Source organism: Nerophis ophidion, linkage group LG05 (assembly GCF_033978795.1).
Source record: "Nerophis ophidion isolate RoL-2023_Sa linkage group LG05, RoL_Noph_v1.0, whole genome shotgun sequence".
Lineage (NCBI taxonomy): Eukaryota > Metazoa > Chordata > Actinopteri > Syngnathiformes > Syngnathidae > Nerophis > Nerophis ophidion.
This window is the reverse complement of record NC_084615.1, coordinates 14711321-14736450: the sequence shown is the minus strand read 5'-3', so window position 1 is coordinate 14736450 and position 25130 is coordinate 14711321. Positions and strand designations below refer to the sequence as shown.

General features: G+C 41.7%; 1 protein-coding gene across 3 annotated transcripts in view; it reads left to right on the top strand.

Moving 5' to 3' along the window:
* Window positions 1-25130, top strand: part of slc16a2 (solute carrier family 16 member 2) — a 98456-nt gene that overhangs the window by 2879 nt on the left and 70447 nt on the right. For 2 of the 3 annotated variants that reach the window (XM_061900123.1, XM_061900120.1), the window contains one exon: window positions 21525-22022. In XM_061900123.1, the coding sequence (XP_061756107.1) occupies window positions 21620-22022 (403 nt within the window). In that variant the 5' untranslated portion in view covers window positions 21525-21619. Of the gene's footprint in view, window positions 1-21131; window positions 21394-21524; window positions 22023-25130 lie in introns of those variants that run through there. The other variant, XM_061900122.1, reaches the window with a different exon arrangement.

Here is a 25130-nt window from a genome sequence, read left to right as displayed (position 1 = left end):
AATATTTCACAAATATTCTTCGTCGAAAAAACAGAAGCTAAAATGAATGATCAAATTAAAATGTATTTATTATTCTTTACAATGAAAAAATATACTTAAACATTGATTTAAATCGTCAGGAAAGAAGAGGAAGGAATTTAAAAGGTAAAAATGTATATGTGTTTAAAAATCCTGAAATCATTTTTAATGTTGTATTTTTTCTCTAAAATTGTCTTTCTGAAAGTCATAAGAAGCCAAGTAAAAACATAAATGAATTTATTTAAACAAGTGAAGACCAAGTTGTCACGCCTATAGATTATGTTTTGTTTTTTGCCAAGTTTGGTCATGTTATGTTTAGTTTTTTGGACAATTAGTTCTGTCTTTGCACTTCCTGGTTTGTTTTCGTCTCCATGCCAACCCATTAGTTTCACCTGGTCTCCTAGTCACGTTCCTGTCCTCAGCCTCACACCTGTGTTCACTAATCATCATAGCTGCTATTTAAGCCATTCTTTTTTTGTCCTCGTCCTATCCATGCTGCACCTCCTTCATGTCCTCGAACACCTTGCAATCCATGCCCCTTGTTTTGGTCCAAGTAAGTTTTGTATTTATGCCTCAGTGTACGTTTTTTGTTTCTTGTCTGTAGTCATGCCATTGTGCTAGTTTGGTTTTTTCATAGCCAAGTGCTTGTACCTCCTTGTGAGCGCCCTTTGTTTGTCTTTTTTTAGTTATGGTGATAATAAATCAAAATGTACTCACATTCACACCTGGCTCTTTCCAAATTCCCTCTGCGTCTAGGAAAAAACCCTAATCCAAGTCAATATTTTATTGGATTTTTAAATTCTATTTGAGTTTTGTCTCACTTAGAATTAAAAATGTTAAGCAAAGCGAGACCAGCTTGCTAGTAAATAAATACAATTTTAAAAATAGAGGCAGCTCACTGGTAAGTGCTGCTATTTGAGCTATTTTTAGAACAGGCCAGCGGGCTACTCACCTGGTCCTTACGGGCTACCTGGTGCCCGCGGGCACCGCGTTGGTGACCCCTGACGTAGTCTGACAAGTTGGTACACTTTGACAGCCAATTATGATCCAGTAATGGCGAGAACGACACACACACACACACACACACACACACACACACACACACACACACACACACAATTGTCAACTAACAATTTTGCGACCGTCTATTTTGGCTAATAATTATGACCCTTATGGCTTTTTGATGACGTATTTGTCGGATGAACGTGATCCGATCGTTTAGACATCGGATACATACTTGACTTATAGTGGGGCAAAAAAGTATTTAGTCAGCCAGCGATTGTGCAAGTTCTCCCACTTAAAATGATGACAGAGGTCTGTAATTTTCATCATAGGTACACTTCAACTGTGAGAGACAGAATGTGAAAAAAAAAATCCAGGAATTCACATTGTAGGAATTTTAAATAATTTATTTGTAAATTATGGTGGAAAAAAAAGTATTTGGTCAACCATTCAAAGCTCTCACTGATGGAAGGAGGTTTTGGCTCAAAATCTCACGATACATGGCCCCATTCATTCTTTCCTTAACACGGATCAATCGTCCTGTCCCCTAGCCAAAAAACAGCCCAAAAGCATGATGTTTCCACCCCAATGCTTCACAGTAGGTTTGGTGTTCTTGGGATGCAACTCAGTATTCTTCTTCCTCCAAACATGACAAGTTGAGTTTATACCAAAAATTTCTATTTTGGTTTCATTTGACCACATGACATTCTCCCAATCCTCTGCTGTATCATCCATGTGCTCTCTGGCAAACTTCAGACGGGCCTGGACATGCACCAGCTTAAGCAGGGTGACACATCTGGCACTGCTGGATTTGTTTCCCTGTCGGCGTAGTGTGTTGCTATTGGTAACCTTTGTTACTTTGGTCCCAGCTCTCTGCAGGTCATTCACCAGATCCCCCCCGTGTGGTTCTGGGATTTTTGCTCACCGTTCTCATGATCATTTTGACCACACGGGATGAGATCTTGCGTGGAGCCCCAGATCGAGAGAGATTATCAGTAGTCTTACAGGTCTGTAAGAGCCAGAGATCTTCCTTGTTTGAAGTGACCAAATACTTGTTTTCCACCATAATTTACAAATAAATTCTTTAAAATTCCTACAATGTGAATTCCTGGATTTTTTTTTCACATTCTGTCTCTCACAGTTGAAGTGTACCTATGATGAAAATTACAGACCTCTGTCATCCTTTTAAGTGGGAGAACTTGCACAATCGCTGGCTGACTAAATACTTTTTTGCCCCACTGTATTTGACTTGTATCCACTTACAAAAATTCTGCATTGTACTGGTGAGCTGGACATGTAAAAATGTGACACTGGTCACATACGGACGGACAAAATGGGATCTGACTAGCAGTGTGAACGAGGCCCAAGTCTTTCCAAGGAAGAGAGAAAGAGGTCACAGCTTGTATGCGTCATCTGGGTACCAATCATTTGAAAGAAGTCTTTTTCTGGTAGTTTTGGCCGCATGACAACCACCTGCCTCCCCCAGCCCCCATGAGCCATTTCCACAAAGGCGGGCACTGATAAGTTGCACCAACCTGGGACAGGACGGTGCAGGTTTCTGTGCAACTTATCAGACTTTTCTGAACACTATGTCCCTGGGAAGTCTCTCAAGTGTGTCATCATTATTTACACACAGTCCAATCTTTTTTATGGCTATATACAACATTTCTTTCCCTCTGTTTCCTATTAGGATTATACACACACACACACACCCATTGTTGCACTGAAGGAATGTCTTTGTGGTCAATAAAGCTTTGAGCAAGCACATAAAGAAACACTTGAATGAGTGAGCTTATCCGTAGGAGAGAGGTCACAGTTTGCTTGCGCTTTTAACCGCCCGCTTGGCAGCATTTTTGAAGTGTAAATGGTAAAACCAATGGAGTGGGTATTTTAGTGCTGTTTCTCATTACCACAAGGCAGAGTGGCTTCAGCCGTTGCCCGTGCTGCAAAACCAGTTTTGAAATAGATAAGTCATCAGTTCGCAGGTGAAGGGAAATTAATTATATTGTTGCAGTCTTTACTTTGCCAAACCCATTATCCACACTTCTAGTGTGGATAATGGCTGAACTCAGTGTGAACATGAAATATCTTGTCTTTTCAGTCTATTCAATTGATTATACAAACCCCGTTTCCATATGAGTTGGGAAATTGTGTTAGATGTAAATATAGACGGAATACAATGATTTGCAAATCATTTTCAACCCATATTCAGTTGAATGCACTACAAAGACAAGATATTTGATGTTCAAACTCATAAACTTTATTTTGTTTTGCAAATTATAAGTAAATTAGAATTTCATGGCTGCAACACGTGCCAAAGTAGTTGGGAAAGGGCATGTTCACCACTGTGTTACATCACCTTTTCTTTTAACAACACTCAATAAAGGTTTGGGAACTGAGGAAACTAATTGTTGAAGCTTTGAAAGTGGAATTCTTTCCCATCCATCCATCCATCCATCCATCTTTTTCCGCTTTTCCGAGGTCGGGTCGTGGGGGCAACAGCCTAAGCAGGGAAACCCAGACTTCCCTCTCCCCAGCCACTTCGTCTAGCTCTTCCCGGGGGATCCCGAGGCGTTCCCAACGTGTCCTGGGTCTTCCCTGTGGCCTCCTACCGGTTGGACGTGCCTTAAACACCTCACTATAGAGGCGTTCGGGTGGCATCCTGACCAGATGCGCGAACCACCTCATCTGGCTCCTCTCCATGTGAAGAAGCAGCGGCTTTACTTTGAGTTCCTCCCGGATGGCAGAGCTTCTCACCCTATCTCTAAGGGAGAACCCCGCCACACGGCGGAGGAAACTCATTTCGGCCGCTTGTACCCGTGATCTTATCCTTTCGGTCATGACCCAAAGCTCATGACCATAGGTGAGGATGGGAACGTAGATCGACCGGTAAATTGAGAGCTTTGCCTTCCGGCTCAGCTCCTTCTTCACCACAACGGATCGGTATAACGTCCGCATTACTGAAGACGCCGCACCGATCCGCCTGTCGATCTCACGATCCACTCTTCCCCCACTCGTGAACAAGACTCCGAGGTACTTGAACTCCTCCACTCTTTCCCATTCTTGTTTTATGTAGAGCTTCAGTCGTTCAACAGTCCGGGGTCCCCGCTGTCATATGTTACGCTTCATAATGCGCCACACATTTTCCATGGGAGACAGGTCTGGACTGCAGGCGGGCCAGGAAAGTACCCGCACTCTTTTTTACAAAGCCACGCTGTTGTAACACGCGCTGCATGTGGCTTGGCATTGTCTTGCTGAAATAAGCAGAGGCGTCCATGACTCACCTCTTGACACTTTTCTTTCCAAATTGGATGAACTATTACTCAGTCTAAATGAACTAAACAAAAACTGCATCCTTCTCGGGGACTTTAATATTGATATTTCCAAAGACGATGGAGCAAAACTGAACTTTATCAACACGTTACATTCCTCTTCCTTCTTCCCCACCATCAATAGGTTCACTCGAGTCACAAAACAATAATCGATAACATTATTACTAACATCCGGAATACAAAGCTTATGACAGGAGCATACTTGCCAACCCTCCCGGATTTTCCGGGAGACTCCCGAAATTCAGCGTCTCTCCCGAAGACCTCCCGGAAGAAATTTTCTCCCAAAAATCTCCTGAAATTCAGCCCGAGCTGGAAGCCACGACCCCTCCAGCTCAAACATGCACAGTCCGAAGCTTGGAAAGGAGGATTGCAGGCGGATCTGACAGCATTTAAAGTAATTTTTCAAAACGACTGCTAATCTTCCTCCTTTTCGACCGGACGACCGCGGAGAATTAAATTAGGAACACTCCGGAGGCAGAAGTTCATTAAGAGGGGCGGACTCACCGGCTCTCAGCCATGTTTCCGTCATACAGAGGAAGTCTGGAAAAGGTCAATGACTGTATTGAAGAAGGAAAATGCGGTATTGGCTTTTTTTGGATCTGCCCAAGGCCTTTGACACAATAGACTTTGAGATTTTATTGTATAAGCTATATCACTATGGTGTCAGAGGGGTACCTCTTGATTGGTTCCGTTTTCACATATACGGAAGGCAACACTGTGTATACGTTAATGATCACAATTCACCCTGTATGACCATAAATTATGGGGTTCCCCAGGGATCCATCTTTGGGCCTCTCCTTTTTATCCCATACAGTGGGGCAAAAAAGTATTAAGTCAGCCACCGATTGTGCAAGTTCTCCCACTTAAAATGATGACAGAGGTCTGTAATTTTCATCATAGGTACACTTCAACTGTGAGAGACAGAATTTGAAAAAAAAAAATCCAGGAATTCACATTGTAGGAGTTTTGAAGAATTTATTTGTAAATTATGGTGGAAAATAAGTATTTGGTCACTTCAAACAAGGAAGATCTCTGGCTCTCACAGACCTGTAACTTCTTCTTTAAGAAGCTCTTCTGTCCTCCACTTGTTACCTGTATTAATGGAACCTGTTTGAACTCTTTATCTGTATAAAAGACACCTGTCCACAACCTTAAACAGTCAGACTCCAAACTCCACTATGGCCAAGACCAAAGAGCTGTCAAAGGACACCTGGAAAATAATTGTAGACCTGCACCAGACTGGGAAGAGTGAATCTACAATAGGCAAGCAGCTCGGAGTGAAAAAATCAACTGTGGGAGCTATTATCAGAAAATGTAAGACATACAAGACCACTGATAATCTCCCTCGATCTGGGGCTCCACGCAAGAGCTCATCCCTTGAGGTCAAAATGATCATGGGAGCTGTGCAGAGAGCTGGGACCAAAGTAACAAAGGTTACCATCAGTAACACACTATGCAGTCAGGGAATCAAATCCTGCAGTGCCAGACGTGTCCCCCTGCTTAAGCCAGTGCATATCCAGGCCCGTCTGAAGTTTGCCAGAGAGCACATGGATGATACAGCAGAGGATTGTTCAGATGAAACCAAAATACAACTTTTTGGTATAAACTCAACTCGTCGTGTTTGGAGGAAGAAGAATACTGAGTTGCATCCCAAGAACACCAAACCTACTGTGAAGCATGGGGGTGGAAACATCATGCTTTGGGGCTGTTTTTCTGCTAAGGGGACAGGACGATTGATCCGTGTTAAGGAAAGAATGATTTTGAGCCAAAACCTCCTTCCATCAGTGAGAGCTTTGAATGGTTGACCAAATACTTATTTTTCACCATAATTTACAAATAAATTATTTAAAATCCTTTCAATGTGTATTCCGGGATTTTTTCACATTCTGTCACTCACAGTTGAAGTGTATCTATGATGAAAATTACAGACCTCGGTCATCATTTTAAGTGGGAGAACTTGCACAATCGCCGGCTGACTAAATACTTTTTTGCCCCACTGTACATACATGATTTTGTAAACTCCTCCGAAACTTTTCATAAAATACTTTTTGCTGACGATACAAATTTGTTTACCTCACACAGGAGCCTACACCATCTACAAGTAACTGTCAATTCAGAGCTGGTGAAAGTGGATTCCTGGTTCAAATGCAATAAGCTCCCACTTAATGTAAATAAAACCGGACAAATACTGAGCACTGCCATATCAACATCAATGGGCAGGAAATACAGAGCGTATACTCCACAAAATTCCTGGGGGTCATCACTGACGAATACCTCAATTTCAAATGTCACATTAGCCATCTGTTCAACAAATTATCCAAATATGTTGGCCTGTTCTTTCACCTTCGTCATTATCTTCCTCTATATCATGGGTGTCAAACTCTGGCCCGCGGGCCAAATCTGACCCGTTGTGTAATTTAATTTGGCCCTTGAGGCAATATCAATTAAGCATTAGAGCTGGCCCGCCGCTGTTATACAGCGTCGGTGCCGCTCTAACACCGCGTTCACCGCTAATACTCATACTTGCCAAACCTCCTAATTTTCCCGGTAGACTCCCGAAGTTCTGTGTCCCTCCCGAAAATCTCCCGGGGCAACCATTCTCCCGAATTATCACCGATTTCCACCTGGATGACTATATTGGGGGCGTGCCTTTAAGGCACTGCCTTTAGCGTTCTCTACAACCTGTCGTCACGTCCGCTTTTCCTCCATACTGACAGCGTGTCACATAATATTTGTGGCTTTTACGCACACACACACACACACACACACACACACACACACACACACACACACACACACACACACACACACACACACACACACACGCACACACACACACACACACAAGTGAATGCAATGCATACTTGCCATACAGGTCACACTGAGGGTGGCCATTTAAACAACTTTAGCACTGTTACAAATATGCGCCACACTGTGAACCCGCACCAAACAGGAATGACAAACACATTTCTGGTGAACATCCGCACCGTAACACAACGGAACAAATACCCAGATACCCTTGCAGCACTAACTCTTCCGGGAAACGTCCAGCAAACTGACCAATAATTAACGTTTTATTCATGCATTTTCTCTTGCTACTTAAAGGCTTGAATGTTTGGTTCATTCCTTATTGTTATTTTATTTTCAAATTGATTATTAGCCTGTGGAAAAAAATTTATATTTACCTCAGAAGATTGCACATACAAAAAAAAGGCATAACATTTTTATTTAAATTTTATTTGATATGCCATTGATATTTTTTTTAATTGTTATTATTATTATTATTATTATTATAGACCTCCTTTTTAGACCAGTTGATCTGCCGCTTCTTTTCTTTTTTTCTCCTATGTCCCCCCCTCCCTTGTGGAGGGGGTCCGGTCCGATGACCATGGATGAAGTACTGGCTGTCCAGAGTCAAGACCCAGGATGGACCGCTCGTCGGGACCCAGGATGGACCGCTCGCCTGTGTATCGGTTGGGGACATCTCTACGCTGCTGATCCGCCTCCACTTGGGATGGTTTCCTGTGGACGGGACTCTCGCTGCTGTCTTGGATCCACTTTGAACTGAACTCTCGCGGCTGTGTTGGAGCCACTATGGATTGAACTTTCACAGTATCATGTTAGACCCGCTCGACATCCATTGCTTTCGGTCCCCTAGAGGGGGGGGGGGGTTGCCCACTTCTGAGGTCCTCTCCAAGGTTTCTCATAGTCAGCATTGTCACTGGCGTCCCACTGGATTGAATTCTCCCTGCCCACCGGGTGTGAGTTTTCCTTGCCCTTTTGTGGGTTCTTCCGAGGATGTTGTAGTCGTAATGGTTTGTACAGTCCTTTGAGACATTTGTGATTTAGGGCAATATAAATAAACATTGATTGATTGATTGATTGACGATTCTGGTAAACATCCGCACCGTAACACAACGGAACAAATACCCTTGCAGCACTAACTCTTCCGGAAACTTCCAGCAAACTGACCAATAACTAACGTTTTATTCATGCATTTTCTCTTGTTCCTTCAAGGCTTGAATGTTTGGTTCATTCATTATCGTTATTTTATTTTCAAATTGATTATTAGCCTGTGGAAAACTTTTTATATTTACCTCAGAAGATTGCAAATACAAAAAAAGGCATAACATTTTTATTTAAATTTTATTTGATATGCCATTGATATTTTTTTAAATATTATTATTATTATTTGAAAAAGGATTTTGCATGTCAGTGCGTCTACCATAACAATGTGACCTCGGACTATGTTAAGGTAACGTGTGGAGTTCCCCAGTGTTCGGTCCTTGGCCCTGCACTCTTCAGCATCTACATGCTGCCGCTAGGTGACATCATACGCAAATACGGTGTTAGCTTTCACTGCTATGCTGATGACACCCAACTCTACATGCCCCTAAAGCTGACCAACATGCCGGATTTTAGTCAGCTGGAAGCGTGTCTTAATGAAATTAAACAATGGATGTCCGCTAACTTTTTGCAACTCAACGCCAAAAAAACGGAAATGCTGATTATCGGTCCTGCTAGACACCGACCTTTATTTAATAATACAACTTTAACATTTGACAACCAAACAATTAAACAAGGCGACTCGGTAAAGAATCTGGGTATTATCTTCGACCCAACTCTCTCCTTTGAGTCACACATTAAAAGCGTTACTAAAACGGCCTCCTTTCATCTCCGTAATATCGCTAAAATTCGCTCCATTTTGTCCACTAAAGACACTGAGATCATTATCCATGCGTTCTTTACGTCTCGCCTCGATTACTGTAACGTATTATTTTCGGGTCTCCCCATGTCTAGCATTAAAAGATTACAGTTGGTACAAAATGCGGCTGCTAGACTCTTGACAAGAACAAGAAAGTTTGATCACATTACGCCTGTACTGTATATACATTATATACATATATACCTATATATATATATATATACTGGCTCACCTGCACTGGCTTCCTGTGCACTTAAGATGTGACTTTAAGGTTTTACTACTTACGTATAAAATACTACACGGTCTAGCTCGATCCTATCTTGCCGATTGTATTGTACCATATGTCCCGGCAAGAAATCTGCGTTCAAAGGACTCCGGCTTATTAGTGATTCCCAAAGCCCCAAAAAAGTCTGCGGGCTATAGAGCGTTTTCTGTTCAGGCTCCAGTACTCTGGAATGCCCTCCCGGTAAAAGTTCGAGATGCCACCTCAGTAGAAGCATTTAAGTCTCACCTTAAAACTCATTTGTATACTCTAGCTTTTAAATAGACTCCATTTTTAGACCAGTTGATCTGCCGTTTCTTTTCTTTTTCTCCTATGTCCCACTCTCCCTTGTGGAGGGGGTCCGGTCCGATCCGGTGGCCATGTACTGCTTGCCTGTGTATCGGCTTGGGACATCTCTGTGCTGCTGATCCGCCTCCGCTTGGGATGTTTTCCTGCTGGCTCCGCTGTGAACGGGACTCTCGCTGCTGTGTTGGATCCGCTTTGGACTGGACTCTCGCGACTGTGTTGGATCCATTATGGATTGAACTTTCACAGTATCATGTTAGACCCGCTCGACATCCATTGCTTTCCTCCTCTCCAAGGTTCTCATAGTCACCATTGTCACCGACGTCCCACTGGGTGTGAGTTTTCCTTGCCCTCATGTGGGCCTACCGAGGATGTCGTAGTGGTTCGTGTTGTGGTTTGTGCAGCCCTTTGAGACACTAGTGATTTAGGGCTATATAAGTAAACATTGATTGATTGATTGATTGATGTCACTAAAGTTATATAAGCCTTGCTTGTTCAATATTTAATGCAAAACTTGTTTGGGTCCCTATTAAAAGGTTAATTTGTTCAACCTTAGCCCACGGCTTTGTTCCGTTTAAAATTTTGGCCCACTCTGTATTTGAGTTTGACACCCCTGCTCTATATGCTCTACTTACCCTATATATAAAACTTTCTTTGAAGCACATCTAAACTACTGTAATATCATCTGGTGTAACTTCTTCATTACCTACCTTCTCAAATTAGAATCCATGCATAAGAAAATCATACGGGCCCTGTCATGGTCTAAGTTTAATGCCCCCACTCAACATCTATTCCATAAATATCATCTCTTAAGACTGACAGAGTTCAACCTAGCAAGTCATTTACAGGCTGAATCTTAGGCTCTGTAGCTTGGTTCCTATCTACCGTCCCCAGCATGCCCACAACACCCGTAACTTAGATCTGATATCAGGTAAACATTGTTTACTGGCTTGTATCGCTCAAATTGTTGTATGCAGGGGACCAAAGACCAAAGACCTAGAGATGCTGTATCCATTCTCCAACTTCAAAAAGAAACTGAAAACTTACCTATTAACCACCTATCTTTAATGCCTCATGTGGGGTAGACTACTGTTGGGTTTTGCATGCTTGAATGTATGTATGTGTGTATGTGTATGCTTGCTTTAGTACTATTTTCTTGTGTTTATCATATAGCGTTGTTGTTGTTGTTGTGCTTGCTACCATGTTTCATCATTCCATGTATATACTGTCCTCTGGACCCCCGTCAAAAGCTTATTTTAGCTTATTTGGGGGGCCCTTTCACGTTAAATGATGATATTCTCTACTATTGTAATTGTTATATGGTATTGTGAATAAACTTGAACTACAAATAAACAACAAATACCTTTCACACATCTATGCTAGAGGGCTTATATCTTACTACACAAGGGAGAAACTGAAGTCCTTCAAAGGGTTCCTTTGTCCCTTAACATTTTTCTTCATCTGACTTTTTAGTACCACTCCTTGTTTGGAATAATCAAGGGAATGTTGTACCCACCCTGTCTGAAGTCTAGTCACCTCTAAGTTGCACAATACAGGTAGCGCACACCATCTAGATTCGTCCATGGATATGGTTGTTTAGTCTTCACCGATGTCATATCTCATCTATGACTAAAAACATCACCAGCTCAGATTGGATCTTTGCTGAAATTCTAAAAAGTGTACATAGTTTGAATACAGATTGCTTGTAACTGTCCGGTACGTATCATTGGACTTGTTGAGGTTTTGTACAAACCCCGTTTCCATATGAGTTGGGAAATTGTGTTAGATGTAAATATAAACGGAATACAATGATTTGCAAATCCTTTTCAACCCATATTCAGTTGAATGCACTACAAAGACAACATATTTGATGTTCAAACTCATATATTAATATTTTTTCAAATTATAATTAACTTAGAATTTCCTGTCTGCAACATGTGCCAAAGTAGTTGGGAAAGGGCATGTTCACCACTGTGTTACATCACCTTTTCTTTTAACAACACTCAATAAATGTTTGGGAACTGAGGAAACTAATTGTTGAAGCTTTGAAAGTGGAATTCTTTCCCATTCTTGTTTTATGTAGAGCTTGAGTCGTTCAACAGCTATCGGATTTTACGCTTCATAATCCACCAGACATTTTCGATGGGAAACAAGTCTGGACTGCAGCCGGGCCAGGAAAGTACCCGCACTCTTTTACTACGAAACCACGCTGTTGTAACACGTGGCTTGGCATTGTCTTGCTGAAATAAGCAGGGGCGTCCATGATAACGTTGCTTGGATGACAACATATGTTGCTCCAAAACCTGTATGGACCTTTCAGCATTAATGGTGCCTTCACAGATGTGTAAGTTACCCATGCCCTGGGCACTAACGCACCCCCATACCATCACAGATGCTGGCTTTCGAACTTTGCCCCTATAACAATCCGAATGGTTATTTTCCTCTTTGTTACGGAGGACAACACGTCAACAGTTTCCAAATATAATTTGAAATGTGGACTCCTCAGACCACAGAACACTTTTCCACTTTGCATCAGTCCATCTTAGATGAGCTCGGGCCCAGCCAAGCCAGCGGTGTTCCTTGGTGTTGTTGATAAATGGGTTTTGCTTTGCATAGTAGAGCTTTAACTTGCACTTACAGATGTAGCGACCAACTGTAGTCACTGACAGTGGTTTTATGAAGTGTTCCTGAGCCCATGTGGTGATATCCTTTACACACTGATGTCGGTTTTTGATGCAGTACCGCCTGAGGGATCAAAGGTCCGTAATATCATCGCTTACGTGCAGTGATTTCTCCAGATTCTCTGAACATTTTGATGATTTTACGGACCGTGGATGGTAAAATCCCTAAATTCCTTGCAATAGCTTGTTGAGAAATGTTGTTCTAAAACTGTTTGTTTACAAAGTGGTGACCCTCGCCCCATCCTTGTTTGTGAATTACTTAGCATTTCATGGAAGCTGCTTTTATACCCAATCATGGCACCCACCTGTTCCCAATTAGCCTGCACACCTGTGGGATGTTCCAAATAAGTGTTTGATGAGCGTTTCTCAACTTTATCAGTTTTTTATTGCCACCTTTCCCAACTTCTTCGTCACGTGTTGCTGCCATCAAATTCTAAAGTTAATGATTATTTGCAAAAAAGAAAAATGTTTATGAGTTTGAACATCAAATATGTTGTCTTTGTAGCATATTCAACTGAATATGGGTTGAAAATGATTTGCATTTCCGTTTATATTTACATCTAACACAATTTCCCAACTCAAATGGAAACGGGGTTTGTACAAGCTGTGGTGCTTTTAGGCCCCTGTGGAATACAGAGTGAGTCACTCTCCTCCAAATAAAAGTGGCTTGCCAGTGCAGAATTCCTCTCCCACCATAGCAGCGTGTTTGTGCACGTTTGCAGGAGCGCTGCCCTCCAAAACCACGGAAGGTGGTGTCACAACATTGCCTAACTCATGGAAAACAAGTCATTACGCTGCACAAGTCACCATTTCTTACACTAAACCTGCAGCCATGGTGCAAGTTGAGACCGATCCGTTCCGCTTGTGTGTGTTCATCACAGGACTTGATCATGTCTGAGAAAAGTGTGGGCCTCTTCCTAGTCATTCTCTTCCTACACAAACATCTCTGAGGAGTTCAACTATTCCCATTTCGCAGGAAGCTCTGCTATTGGCCGTGGCCGAGCCCCTCTCACACCCCGCTACACCATGCTCAATTCCCAAGGTAGTTGTGTGAAGTGCTATTTTAGGCCTAATGATGGATGGACAATACCATGGCTCTTTCTAAATTGGTAACATGTGACCCGGTGATGATGTCGATTAAAACCATCTAATGACTCATTCAGACGGTGACGTTTTGTCTCGCACAAAATAAAGAATCTCAGAAATAAAGGAGGATCATTTTTACAATCGGATGCATTACATTCATGTTAATCACAGTCTGAACACAGTCTAATTTGAAATAACAGTCACATGGCAGTCCCAAAACTATTCATAACATTGTCAATTCTGATTTAAAGTGACTTTTTATGTGAAATCCATATGAGTTGGGAAATTGTGTTAGAAGTAAATATAAACGGAATACAATGATTTGCAAATCCCTTTCAACCCAAATTCAATTGAATGCACTACAAAGACAAGATATTTGATGTTCAAACTCATACATTAATAATAATTAACTTAGAATTTCATGGCTGCAACACGTGCCAAAGTAGTTAGGAAAGGGCATGTTCACCACTGTGTTACATCACCTTTCCTTTGAACAACACTCAATAAACGTTTGGGAACTGAGGAAACTAATTGTTGAAGCTTTGAAAGTGGAATTCTTTCCCATTCTTGTTTTATGTAGAGCTTCAGTCGTTCAACAGTCTGGGGTCTCCGCTGTCGTATTTTACGCTTCATAATGCGCCACACATTTTAGATGGGAGACAGGTCTGGACTGCAGGCGGGCTAGGAAACAACCTGCACTCTTTTACTACGAAGCCACGCTGTTGTAACACGTGCTGAATGTGGTTTGGCATTGTGTTGCGGAAATAAGCCGGGGCGTCCATGATAACATTGATTAGATGGCAGCATATGTATGTACCTTTCAGCATTAATGGTGCCTTCACAGATGTGTAAGTTACCCATGCCTTGGGCACTAATGCACCCCCATACCAACATAGATGCTGGCTTTTGAACTTTGCCTAGATAACAGTCCGAATGGTTCGCTTCCCCTTTGGTCCGGATGACACAATGTCAAATATTTCCAAAAACCATTTGAAATGTGGACTCGTCAGACCACAGAACACTTTTCCACTTTGCATCAGTCCATCTTAGATGAGCTCGGGCCCAGATAAGCCAGCGGCGTTTCTGGATGTTGTTGATAAATGGCTTTTGCTTTGCATAGTAGAGCTTTAACTTGCACTTACAGATGTAGCGACCAACTGTATTTAGTGACAGTGGTTTTCTGAAGTGTTCCCGAGCCCATGTGGTGATATCCTTTAGAGATTGATATCGGTTTTTAATACAGTGCCGTCTGAGGGATGGAAGGTCACGGTCATTCAATGTTGGTTTCCGGCCATGCCGCTTACCTGGAGTGATTTCTATAGATTCTCTGAACCTTTTGATGATATTATGGAGCGTAGATGTTGAAATCCCTAAATTTCTTGCATTTGCACTTTGAGAAACGTTGTTGTTAAACTGTTTGACTATTTGCTCACGCAGTTGTGGACAAAGGGGTGTACCTCGCCCCATCCTTTCTTGTGAAAGACTGAGCATTTTTTGGGAAGCTGTTTTTATAGCCAATCATGGCACCCACCTGTTCCCAATTAGCCTGCACACCTGTGGGATGTTCCATATAAGTGTTTGATGAGCATTCCTCAAGTTTATCAGTATTTATTGCCACCTTTCCCAACTTCTTTGTCACGTGTTGCTGGCATCAAATTCTAAAGTTAATGATTATTTGCAAAAAAGTTTGAACATCAAATATGTTGTCTTTGTAGCATATTCAACTGAAAATGGGTTGAAAAGGATTTGCAAATCATTGTATTCTGTTTATATTTACATCTAACACAATTTCCCAACTCAAATGAAAACGGGGTTTGTATTTGTCGAGTAGGTATATTCTCGCTATATGACAGGAAAACATGGCAAAAGGCCTGTAATGTGTTGTGTTCGAATACGTGAAGCAAGGCAAGCCCGCGTCTAAATGGATCTGGAGGCGTACCCCAGGGATCAATACCGGGACCAAAATTGTTCAATCTCTATTTAAAAAGTTACAAAAGACTTAAAATGAGTCTTATTTGCTGCGATGAGGTGGCGACTTGTCCAGGGTGTACACCGCCTTCTGCCTGATTGTAGCTGAGATAGGCACCAGCGCCCCCCGCGACGCCAAAGGGAATGAGCGGTAGAAAATGGATGGACGGATAGTCTTATTTGTAGACTGTACTACTGTGTGTTGTTCAAGAAAGAACACACAGCCGCAAATACAAATGATAACATTAATAAGGTTTGACAAAAACAGACTATTCTTGATATTGTGGGATGAATAAAGTATTTCCCATCCCATCTCAGTAAAACTAAAATAATGCTCTTTCATAACAGCAGGAACCAAAGTCAAACACGGAGTAGACATTAAAAGAGTAAATGAAATCACATTTTTGGTGTAATAATAGATGATCAAATGAACTGGAAATATAAATATAAAATATATAACGTAAGGTGGCAAGAAAGACATCAATAATGAATGAAGCAAAAATATGTACCGGACAAAAAAAGTCACTCCATATTCTGTATTTCTCCCTAGTGTTACCAGTTATTGTGTAAAACTATGGGGTATTAACAACAAAAGAATACACTTCAGTTACTTTGTAAGCAAATTTTCGAACAGTTTTAGAACAACATTTCTCAACGAGCTATTGCAAGGACTTAAGGGATTTTACCATCTACAGTCCCTAAAATAATCAAAAGGTTCAGAGAATCTGGAAAATCACTGCATGTAAGAGATGATATTACAGACTTTTGATCCCTCAGGCGGTACTGCATCAAAAACCGACATCAGTGTGTAAAGGATATCACCACATGGGCTCAGGAACACTTCATAAAACCACTGTCAGTAACTACAGTGGGTCGCTACATCTGTAAGTGCAAGTTAAAACTCTACTATGCAAAGCGAAAGCCATTTATCAACAACACCCAGGTACGCCGCCAGCTTCGCTGGGCCCGAGCTCATCTAAGATGGACTGATGCAAAGTGGAAAAAAGTTCTGTGGTCTGAGGAATCCACATTTCAAATTATATTTGGAAACTGTGGACGTGGTGTCCTCCGAAACAAAGAGGAAAATAACCATTTGGATTGTTATAGGCGCAAAGTTGAAAAGCCAGCATCTGTGATGGTATGGGGGTGTATTAGTGCCCAAGTCATGGGGAACTTACACATCTGTGAAGGCACCATTAATGCTGAAAGGTCCATACAGGTTTTGGAGCAACATATGTTGTCATCCAAGCAACGTTATCATGGACGCCCCTGCTTATTTCACCAAAACAATGCCAAGCCACACGTTACAACAGCGTGGCTTCGTAGTAAAAGAGTGCGGGTACTTTCTTGGCCCGCCTGCAGTCCAGACCTGTCTCCCATGGAAAAAGTGTGGCGCTTTATGAAGCGTAAAATACGACAACAAGACCTCGGACTGTTGAACAACTTAAGCTCTACATAAAACAAGAATGGGAAATAATTCCACTTTCAAAGCTTCAACAATTAGTTTCCTCAGTTCCCAAACGTTTATTGAGTGTTGTTGAAAGAAAAGGTGATGTAACACAGTGGTGAACATGCCCTTTCCCAACTACTTTGGCACGTGTTGCAGCCATGAATTTTTAAGTTAATTATTATTTGCAAAAAAAATAAAGTTTATGAGTTTGAACATCAAATATCTTGTCTTTGTAGTGCATTCAACTGAATATGAGTTGAAAAGGATTTGCAAATCATTGTATTCTGTTTATATTTACATCTAACATAATTTCCCAACTCATATGGAAACGGGGTTTGTAATTCAGACACATTCCATGTTTTTGATGAGGGTCCTATACACGTAATGCCAGTGAAGGGTTGAAGAGGGTCTATCAAAGCACAAGTAATGGCATACATTTATGTTCTAAAATAATAATACAACACATTGCAACTTGTCCTTCACACCGGTTTTTAAGGAACATACTTCAGCACGCCCACAAATGTGTGCTGTTTATTGAGAATTGCAATGAAACCCCATCTGCTTCACGGATGTCTTCATGAAGTCTTTCAGCGCCCCCTAGCGGTGCACACTGTTACTGACGCTGCACCTTACTCAATGCAACAATGTCTGCAACTACCTCACTTTTCTACTGACCTTCTGCATTGTAATATATCATTACCACATTGTATAGTTTTGTAATAAATAAATACAACATTGCACATGAGAAAACCACGACTGAACAATGAACTTCATTCATGAATAAGTGTATTTGCTGCTAATATTGTACAGATTATGCAGGACATTTTCATGCAACAAAAGAGGAAGAATATAACCTAACTCAAAACACTGTATGCACTTTAAATCTTTAGAGCATCAGTATGTGGAATAAATGATGGAACGAGGTCAAACAACGGTTCAAACTACAAGTATTTACAAAGCAACAACCATTATTTACAAACCCCGTTTCCATATGAGTTGGGAAATTGTGTTAGATGTAAATATAAACGGAATACAATGATTTGCAAATCCTTTTCAACCCATATTCAGTTGAATATACTACAAAGACAATATATTTGATGTTCAAACTCATAAACTTTATTTTTTTTTGCAAATAATAATTAACTTAGAATTTCATGGCTGCAACACGTGCCAAAGTAGTTGGGAAAGGGCATGTTCACCACTGTGTTACATCACCTTTTCTTTTAACAACAGTCAATAAATATTTGGGAACTGAGGAAACTAATTTTTGAAGCTTTGAAAGTGGAATTCTTTCCCATTCTTGTTTTATGTAGAGCTTCAGTTGTTCAACAGTTCGGGGTGTCCGCTGTCGTATTTTACGCTTCATAATGCGCCACACATTTTCCATGGGAGACAGGTCTGGACTGCAGGCGGGCCAGGAAAGTATTCGCACTCTTTTATTACAAAGCTACGCTGTTGTAACACGTGACTTGGCATTGTCTTGCTGAAATAAGCAGGGGCGTCCATGATAACGTTGCTTGGATGACAACATATGTTGTTCCAAAACCTGTATGGATCTTTCAGCATTAATGGTGCCTTCACAGATGTGTAAGTTACCCATGCCTTGGGCACTAATACACCCCCATACCATCACAGATGCTGGCTTTTCAACTTTGCACCTGTAACACTCCGAATGGTTATTTTCCTCTCTGTTCCGGACGACACCACGTCCACAGTTACCAAATATAATTTGAAATGTGGACTCGTCAGACCACAGAACACTTTTCCACTTTGCATCAGTCCATCTTAGATGAGCTCGGGCCCAGCGAAGCCAGCGGCGTTTCTGGGTTTTGTTAAAAATTGGCTTTCGCTTTGCAATGTAGAGTTTTAACTTGCACTTACAAATGTAGCGTCCAACTCTAGTTAGTGACAGTGTGTTTTTCGAAGTGTTCCTGAGCCCACGTGGTGATGTCCTTTACACACCGATGTTGGTTTTTGATGCAGTACCACCTGAGGGGTCAAAGGTCCATAATATCATCGCTTACGTGCAGTGATTTCTCCAGATTCTCTGAACCTTTTGATTATATTACAGACCGTAGATGGTAAAATCCCTAAATTCCTTGCAATAGCTCGTTGAGAAATGTTGTTTTAAAACTGTTCGACAATTTGCTTACAAAGTGGTGACCCTCACCCCATCCTTGTTTGTGAATGACTTAGCATTTCATGGAAGCTGCTTTTATACCCAATCATGGCACCCACCTGTTCCCAATTAGCCTGCACACCTGTGGGATGTTCCAAATAAGTGTTTGATGAGCATTCCTCAACTTTATCAGTATTTATTGCCACCTTTCCCAACTTCTTTTTCATGAAATTGAGAGCAGAAATGTGTTAGTAATTGTTATCACTGTAAGTAGAAATAGGCCTGCTCCTTTTCGGACATGAAATTATGTCAAATATGTGATGATGTGAAAAGCGTATATAAGTGGAAAACAGACTGTTGAAAGAGAGAAAGGAAGGGGAACATAGCAACATGCTAAGTATGGAGGAAGAAAGGAGGCCACGCTTTGTTTCCAAATTGGACAGTTGACCTAGTTTTGTGAGTTCCCAGAGAAGAGAAATAATCAGCCCATTTCAAGGCTGACATAACATCTTTTTCCTCTGCTGGCTGCACAAACACACAAAGAAAGAAAGAAGGCAATTAAGGACATTTGGGAGGAAGTTATCACAGTCACAGCTGGGATGAAGTTGTTTTTAAATAAAGTAGCGTCAATGACAACAATTGTGTAATTGAGCAATAAATAGGCTTTTAATGCTAACATGAGCTTATTATTGAGGGTCTAAATCAGGGGTCACCAACGCGGTGCCCGTAAGGACTAGATGAGTTGCCCGCTGGCCTGTTCTAAAAATAGCTCAAATAGCAGCACTTACCAGTGAGCTGCCTCTATTTTTTAAATTGTATTTATTTACTAGCAAGCTGGTCTCGCTTTGCTCGACATTTTTAATTCTAAGAGAGACAAAACTCAAATAGAATTCGAAAAATCCAAGAAAATATCTTAAAGACTTGGTCTTCACTTGTTTAAATACATTCATTTATTTTTTTTACTTTGCTTCTTATAACTTTCAGAAAGACAATTTTAGAGAAAAAAATACAACCTTAAAAATGATTTCAGGATTTTTAAACACATATACCTTTTTACCTTTTAAATTCCTTCCTTTTCTTTCCTGACAATTTAAATCAATGTTCAGGTAATTTTATTTTTTTTATTGTAAAGAATAATAAATACATTTTGATTTAATTCTTCATTTTAGCTTTTGTTTTTTCAACGAAGAATATTTGTGAAATATTTCTTCAAATTTATGATTAAAATTCAAAAAAGATATTCTGGCAAATCTGGAAAATCTGTAGAATCAAATTTAAATCTTATTTCAAAGTCTTTTGAATATATTTTAAAATTTTTGTTCTGGAAAATCTAAAAGAAATAATGATTTTTCTTTGTTAGAAATATAGCTTGGTCCAATTTGTTATATATTCTAACAAAGTGCAGATTGGATTTTAACCTATTTAAAACTTGTCATCAAAATTCTAAAATTTTACTAATGATTTTCCATAAATTATTTTTTTATTTTTTTCAAAAAGATTCGAATTAGCTGCGTTTTTTCTTCATTTTTTTCGGTTGATTTTTTAATTTTAAAGAGTCGAAATTGAAGATAAACTATGTTTCAAAATGTAATTTTCATTTTTTTCGTGTTTTCTCCTCTTTCAAACTGTTCAATTACGTGTCTTTTTCATCTTTTATTCTCTACAAAAAACCTTCCGTAAAAGGACGGAAGGTCAGACAGAAATACTCATTTTTTAAAAACATATATAGATTCATTTATTAAAGGTAAATTGAGCAAATTGGCTATTTCTGGCAATTTATTTAAGTGTGTATCAAACTGGTAGCCATTTGCTTTAATCAGTACCCAAGAAGTAGCTCTTGGTTTCAAAAAGGTTGGTGAGCCCTGGACTAAATTGTTCGAAGAAAATAATACAAATGTTTTGTCAGCTAAGAAGCTAACAGTGCAATCTGCGACGACACACTCGTGCATCTTCGTCAATTATCCGGAAAGAGCCGAAGAGCCAGCGCCGCCTTAGCCCGACTTGTAGCCGTCAATGTGCCAGGAAGGAGGGCGTGACTTAGCTGTTGAGTTAGTTCGTGCATCTTCGTCAATTATCCGGAAAGAGCCGAAAAGCTAGCGCCACCATTGGTCCGCCTCCCAATCGTCAGTGTGTCAGCCAGGAAAGAGGGCGTGACTTAGCTGTTGAGTTACTTCGTGCATCTTCGTCAATTATCCGGAAAGTGCCGAAGAGCCAGCGCCGCCATTGGTCCGCCTCTTAACCGTCATTGTGGCAGCCAGGAAGGAGGGCGTGAGTTAGCCGCTGAATGACTGGCGGACAGGCGGCGCTGCGGACGGCGTGGACGGGACGGGACAGCCTGTAGAACATTTACTATCCTGGCGGCGCTTTTTGTTCCAACAATTGACGTGAGTACGTCCTCGGTCGGAAGGCGAGGGCGGTGTTGTGTGGTCGCAGGTTGATGGCCGGGAGCGAGCAAGACAGAAAAGTAAACATCTTTTCAGGACTTTTTTAAAATATTTCTATAATTCTGTTGGCATGACACACGCTTGACTGAGTGCATCGACGTGCTGTCCATGTTTTGACTGAGGGCCAATCACGTTTGCTATTCAAATCCAGGCTTATGTCAGTGACCTACATCTCATGTCTGTGCGCCAAGAGCCCGCAGTCTCCTCGGCGCTAGACCAGAGCCCACAGTCTCCTCGGCGCTAGACATGGGCAAGAAGCAGGCGCAGCCGCCAAGCGGGGAGTCCGGGACTGAAGACGATGCTGGTCTAGAAGCGGGTGCGAGGAAAGATGAGCCAGCAGCGGACAGCGAGGGCAAAGTCCCGCAGGAGGACAGCAAAGTCCTGCAGGAGGACAGCAGCGTCCAGCTGATCGACACCGGCTGCGAGCCCATCTCCTGCCCGGGTCTCGAAGCGGACCCGGCGGTTCCAGTGGACAGGCACGGCGCAGGATTCGTGCCCCCCGAAGGAGGTTTTGGCTGGCTGGTGGTTCTGGCAGCAACCTGGTGCAATGGGTCCATCTTCGGAATCCAGAACTCTTTTGGCATCCTGCACTTGATGCTGGTGAAGGAGCATGCGGACCCGGAGGACCAGACGTCCCAGTTCAAAGTGGGTATGTAGGATACATCCGTCTGTGCAGTGTGCATGAAAGCATCCGTCTAGACAAGCTGCGGTTCAGTTCCTGTGTCCTGCCTGCTGCAGGTCTGCTATAACCAACACTGTGTTAGTCTTAAGTCCTGCTGCAGGTCTGCTATTACCAACACTGTGTTAGTCTTAAGTCCTGCTGCAGGTCTGCTGTAACCAACACTATGTTAGTGTTAAGTCCTGCTGCAGGTCTGCTGTAACCAACACTATGTTAGTGTTAAGTCCTGCTGCAGGTCTGCTGTAACCAACACTATGTTAGTCTTAAGTCCTGCTGCAGGTCTGCTATTACCAACACTATGCTAGTCTTAAGTCCTGCTGCAGGTGTGCTGTAACCAACACTATGTTAGTGTTAAGTCCTGCTGCAGGTCTGCTATTACCAACACTATGTTAGTCTTAAGTCCTGCTGCAGGTCTGCTATTACCAACACTATGTTAGTCTTAAGTCCTGCTGCAGGTCTGCTGTAACCAACACTATGTTAGTGTTAAGTCCTGCTGCAGGTCTGCTATAACCAACACTATGTTAGTCTTAAGTCCTGCTCCAGGTCTGCTATTACCAACACTATGTTAGTCTTAAGTCCTGCTGCAAGTCTGCTATAACCAACACTATGTTAGTGTTAAGTCCTGCTGCAGGTCTGCTATTACCAACACTATGTTAGTCTTAAGTCCTGCTGCAGGTCTGCTGTAACCAACACTATGTTAGTGTTAAGTCCTGCTGCAGGTCTGCTGTAACCAACACTGTGTTAGTCTTAAGTCCTGCTGCAGGTCTGCTATTACCAACACTGTGTTAGTCTTAAGTCCTGCTGCAGGTCTGCTATAACCAACACTGTGTTAGTCTTAAGTCCTGCTGCAGGTCTGCTGTAACCAACACTATGTTAGTGTTAAGTCCTGCTGCAGGTCTGCTGTAACCAACACTATGTTAGTGTTAAGTCCTGCTGCAGGTCTGCTGTAACCAACACTATGTTAGTCTTAAGTCCTGCTGCAGGTCTGCTATTACCAACACTATGCTAGTCTTAAGTCCTGCTGCAGGTCTGCTGTAACCAACACTATGTTAGTGTTAAGTCCTGCTGCAGGTCTGCTATTACCAACACTATGTTAGTCTTAAGTCCTGCTGCAGGTCTGCTATTACCAACACTATGTTAGTCTTAAGTCCTGCTGCAGGTCTGCTATTACCAACACTATGTTAGTCTTAAGTCCTGCTGCAAGTCTGCTATAACCAACACTATGTTAGTGTTAAGTCCTGCTGCAGGTCTGCTATTACCAACACTATGTTAGTCTTAAGTCCTGCTGCAGGTCTGCTATTACCAACACTATGTTAGTGTTAAGTCCTGCTGCAGGTCTGCTATAACCAACACTATGTTAGTCTTAAGTCCTGCTGCAGGTCTGCTATAACCAACACTATGTTAGTGTTAAGTCCTGCTGCAGGTCTGCTATAACCAACACTATGTTAGTGTTAAGTCCTGCTGCAAGTCTGCTATAACCAACACTATGTTAGTGTTAAGTCCTGCTGCAAGTCTGCTATAACCAACACTATGTTAGTGTTAAGTCCTGCTGCAGGTCTGCTATAACCAACACTATGTTAGTCTTAAGTCCTGCTGCAGGTCTGCTATTACCAACACTATGTTAGTCTTAAGTCCTGCTGCAGGTCTGCTGTAACCAACACTATGTTAGTGTTAAGTCCTGCTGCAGGTCTGCTATAACCAACACTATGTTAGTCTTAAGTCCTGCTCCAGGTCTGCTATAACCAACACTATGTTAGTCTTAAGTCCTGCTGCAAGTCTGCTATAACCAACACTATGTTAGTGTTAAGTCCTGCTGCAGGTCTGCTATTACCAACACTATGTTAGTCTTAAGTCCTGCTGCAGGTCTGCTATTACCAACACTATGTTAGTGTTAAGTCCTGCTGCAGGTCTGCTATAACCAACACTATGTTAGTCTTAAGTCCTGCTGCAGGTCTGCTATAACCAACACTATGTTAGTGTTAAGTCCTGCTGCAAGTCTGCTATAACCAACACTATGTTAGTGTTAAGTCCTGCTGCAAGTCTGCTATAACCAACACTATGTTAGTGTTAAGTCCTGCTGCAAGTCTGCTATAACCAACACTATGTTAGTGTTAAGTCCTGCTGCAAGTCTGCTATAACCAACACTATGTTAGTGTTAAGTCCTGCTGCAGGTCTGCTATAACCAACACTATGTTAGTCTTAAGTCCTGCTGCAGGTCTGCTATTACCAACACTATGTTAGTCTTAAGTCCTGCTGCAGGTCTGCTGTAACCAACACTATGTTAGTGTTAAGTCCTGCTGCAGGTCTGCTATAACCAACACTATGTTAGTCTTAAGTCCTGCTCCAGGTCTGCTATAACCAACACTATGTTAGTCTTAAGTCCTGCTGCAAGTCTGCTATAACCAACACTATGTTAGTGTTAAGTCCTGCTGCAGGTCTGCTATTACCAACACTATGTTAGTCTTAAGTCCTGCTGCAGGTCTGCTATAACCAACACTATGTTAGTCTTAAGTCCTGTTGCAGGTCTGCTATAACCAACACTATGTTAGTCTTAAGTCCTGCTGCAGGTCTGCTATAACCAACACTATGTTAGTCTTAAGTCCTGCTGCAGGTCTGCTATAACCAACACTATGTTAGTCTTAAGTCCTGCTGCAGGTCTGCTATAACCAACACTATGTTAGTGTTAAGTCCTGCTGCAGGTCCGCTATAACCAACACTATGTTAGTGTTAAGTCCTGCTGCAGGTCCGCTATAGCCAACACTATGTTAGTCTTAAGTCCTGCTGCAGGTCTGCAGGTCTAATAATTGCTTTTAACATTGGATTTTTCTGGATGTTCTTTGCACTTGATACTAATACATGTGTTAGTGTTAAGTCCTGCTGCAGGTCCGCTATAACCAACACTATGTTAGTGTTAAGTCCTGCTGCAGGTCCGCTATAACCAACACTATGTTAGTGTTAAGTCCTGCTGCAGGTCCGCTATAACCAACACTATGTTAGTGTTAAGTCCTGCTGCAGGTCTGCTATAACCAACACTATGTTAGTGTTAAGTCCTGCTGCAGGTCCGCTATAACCAACACT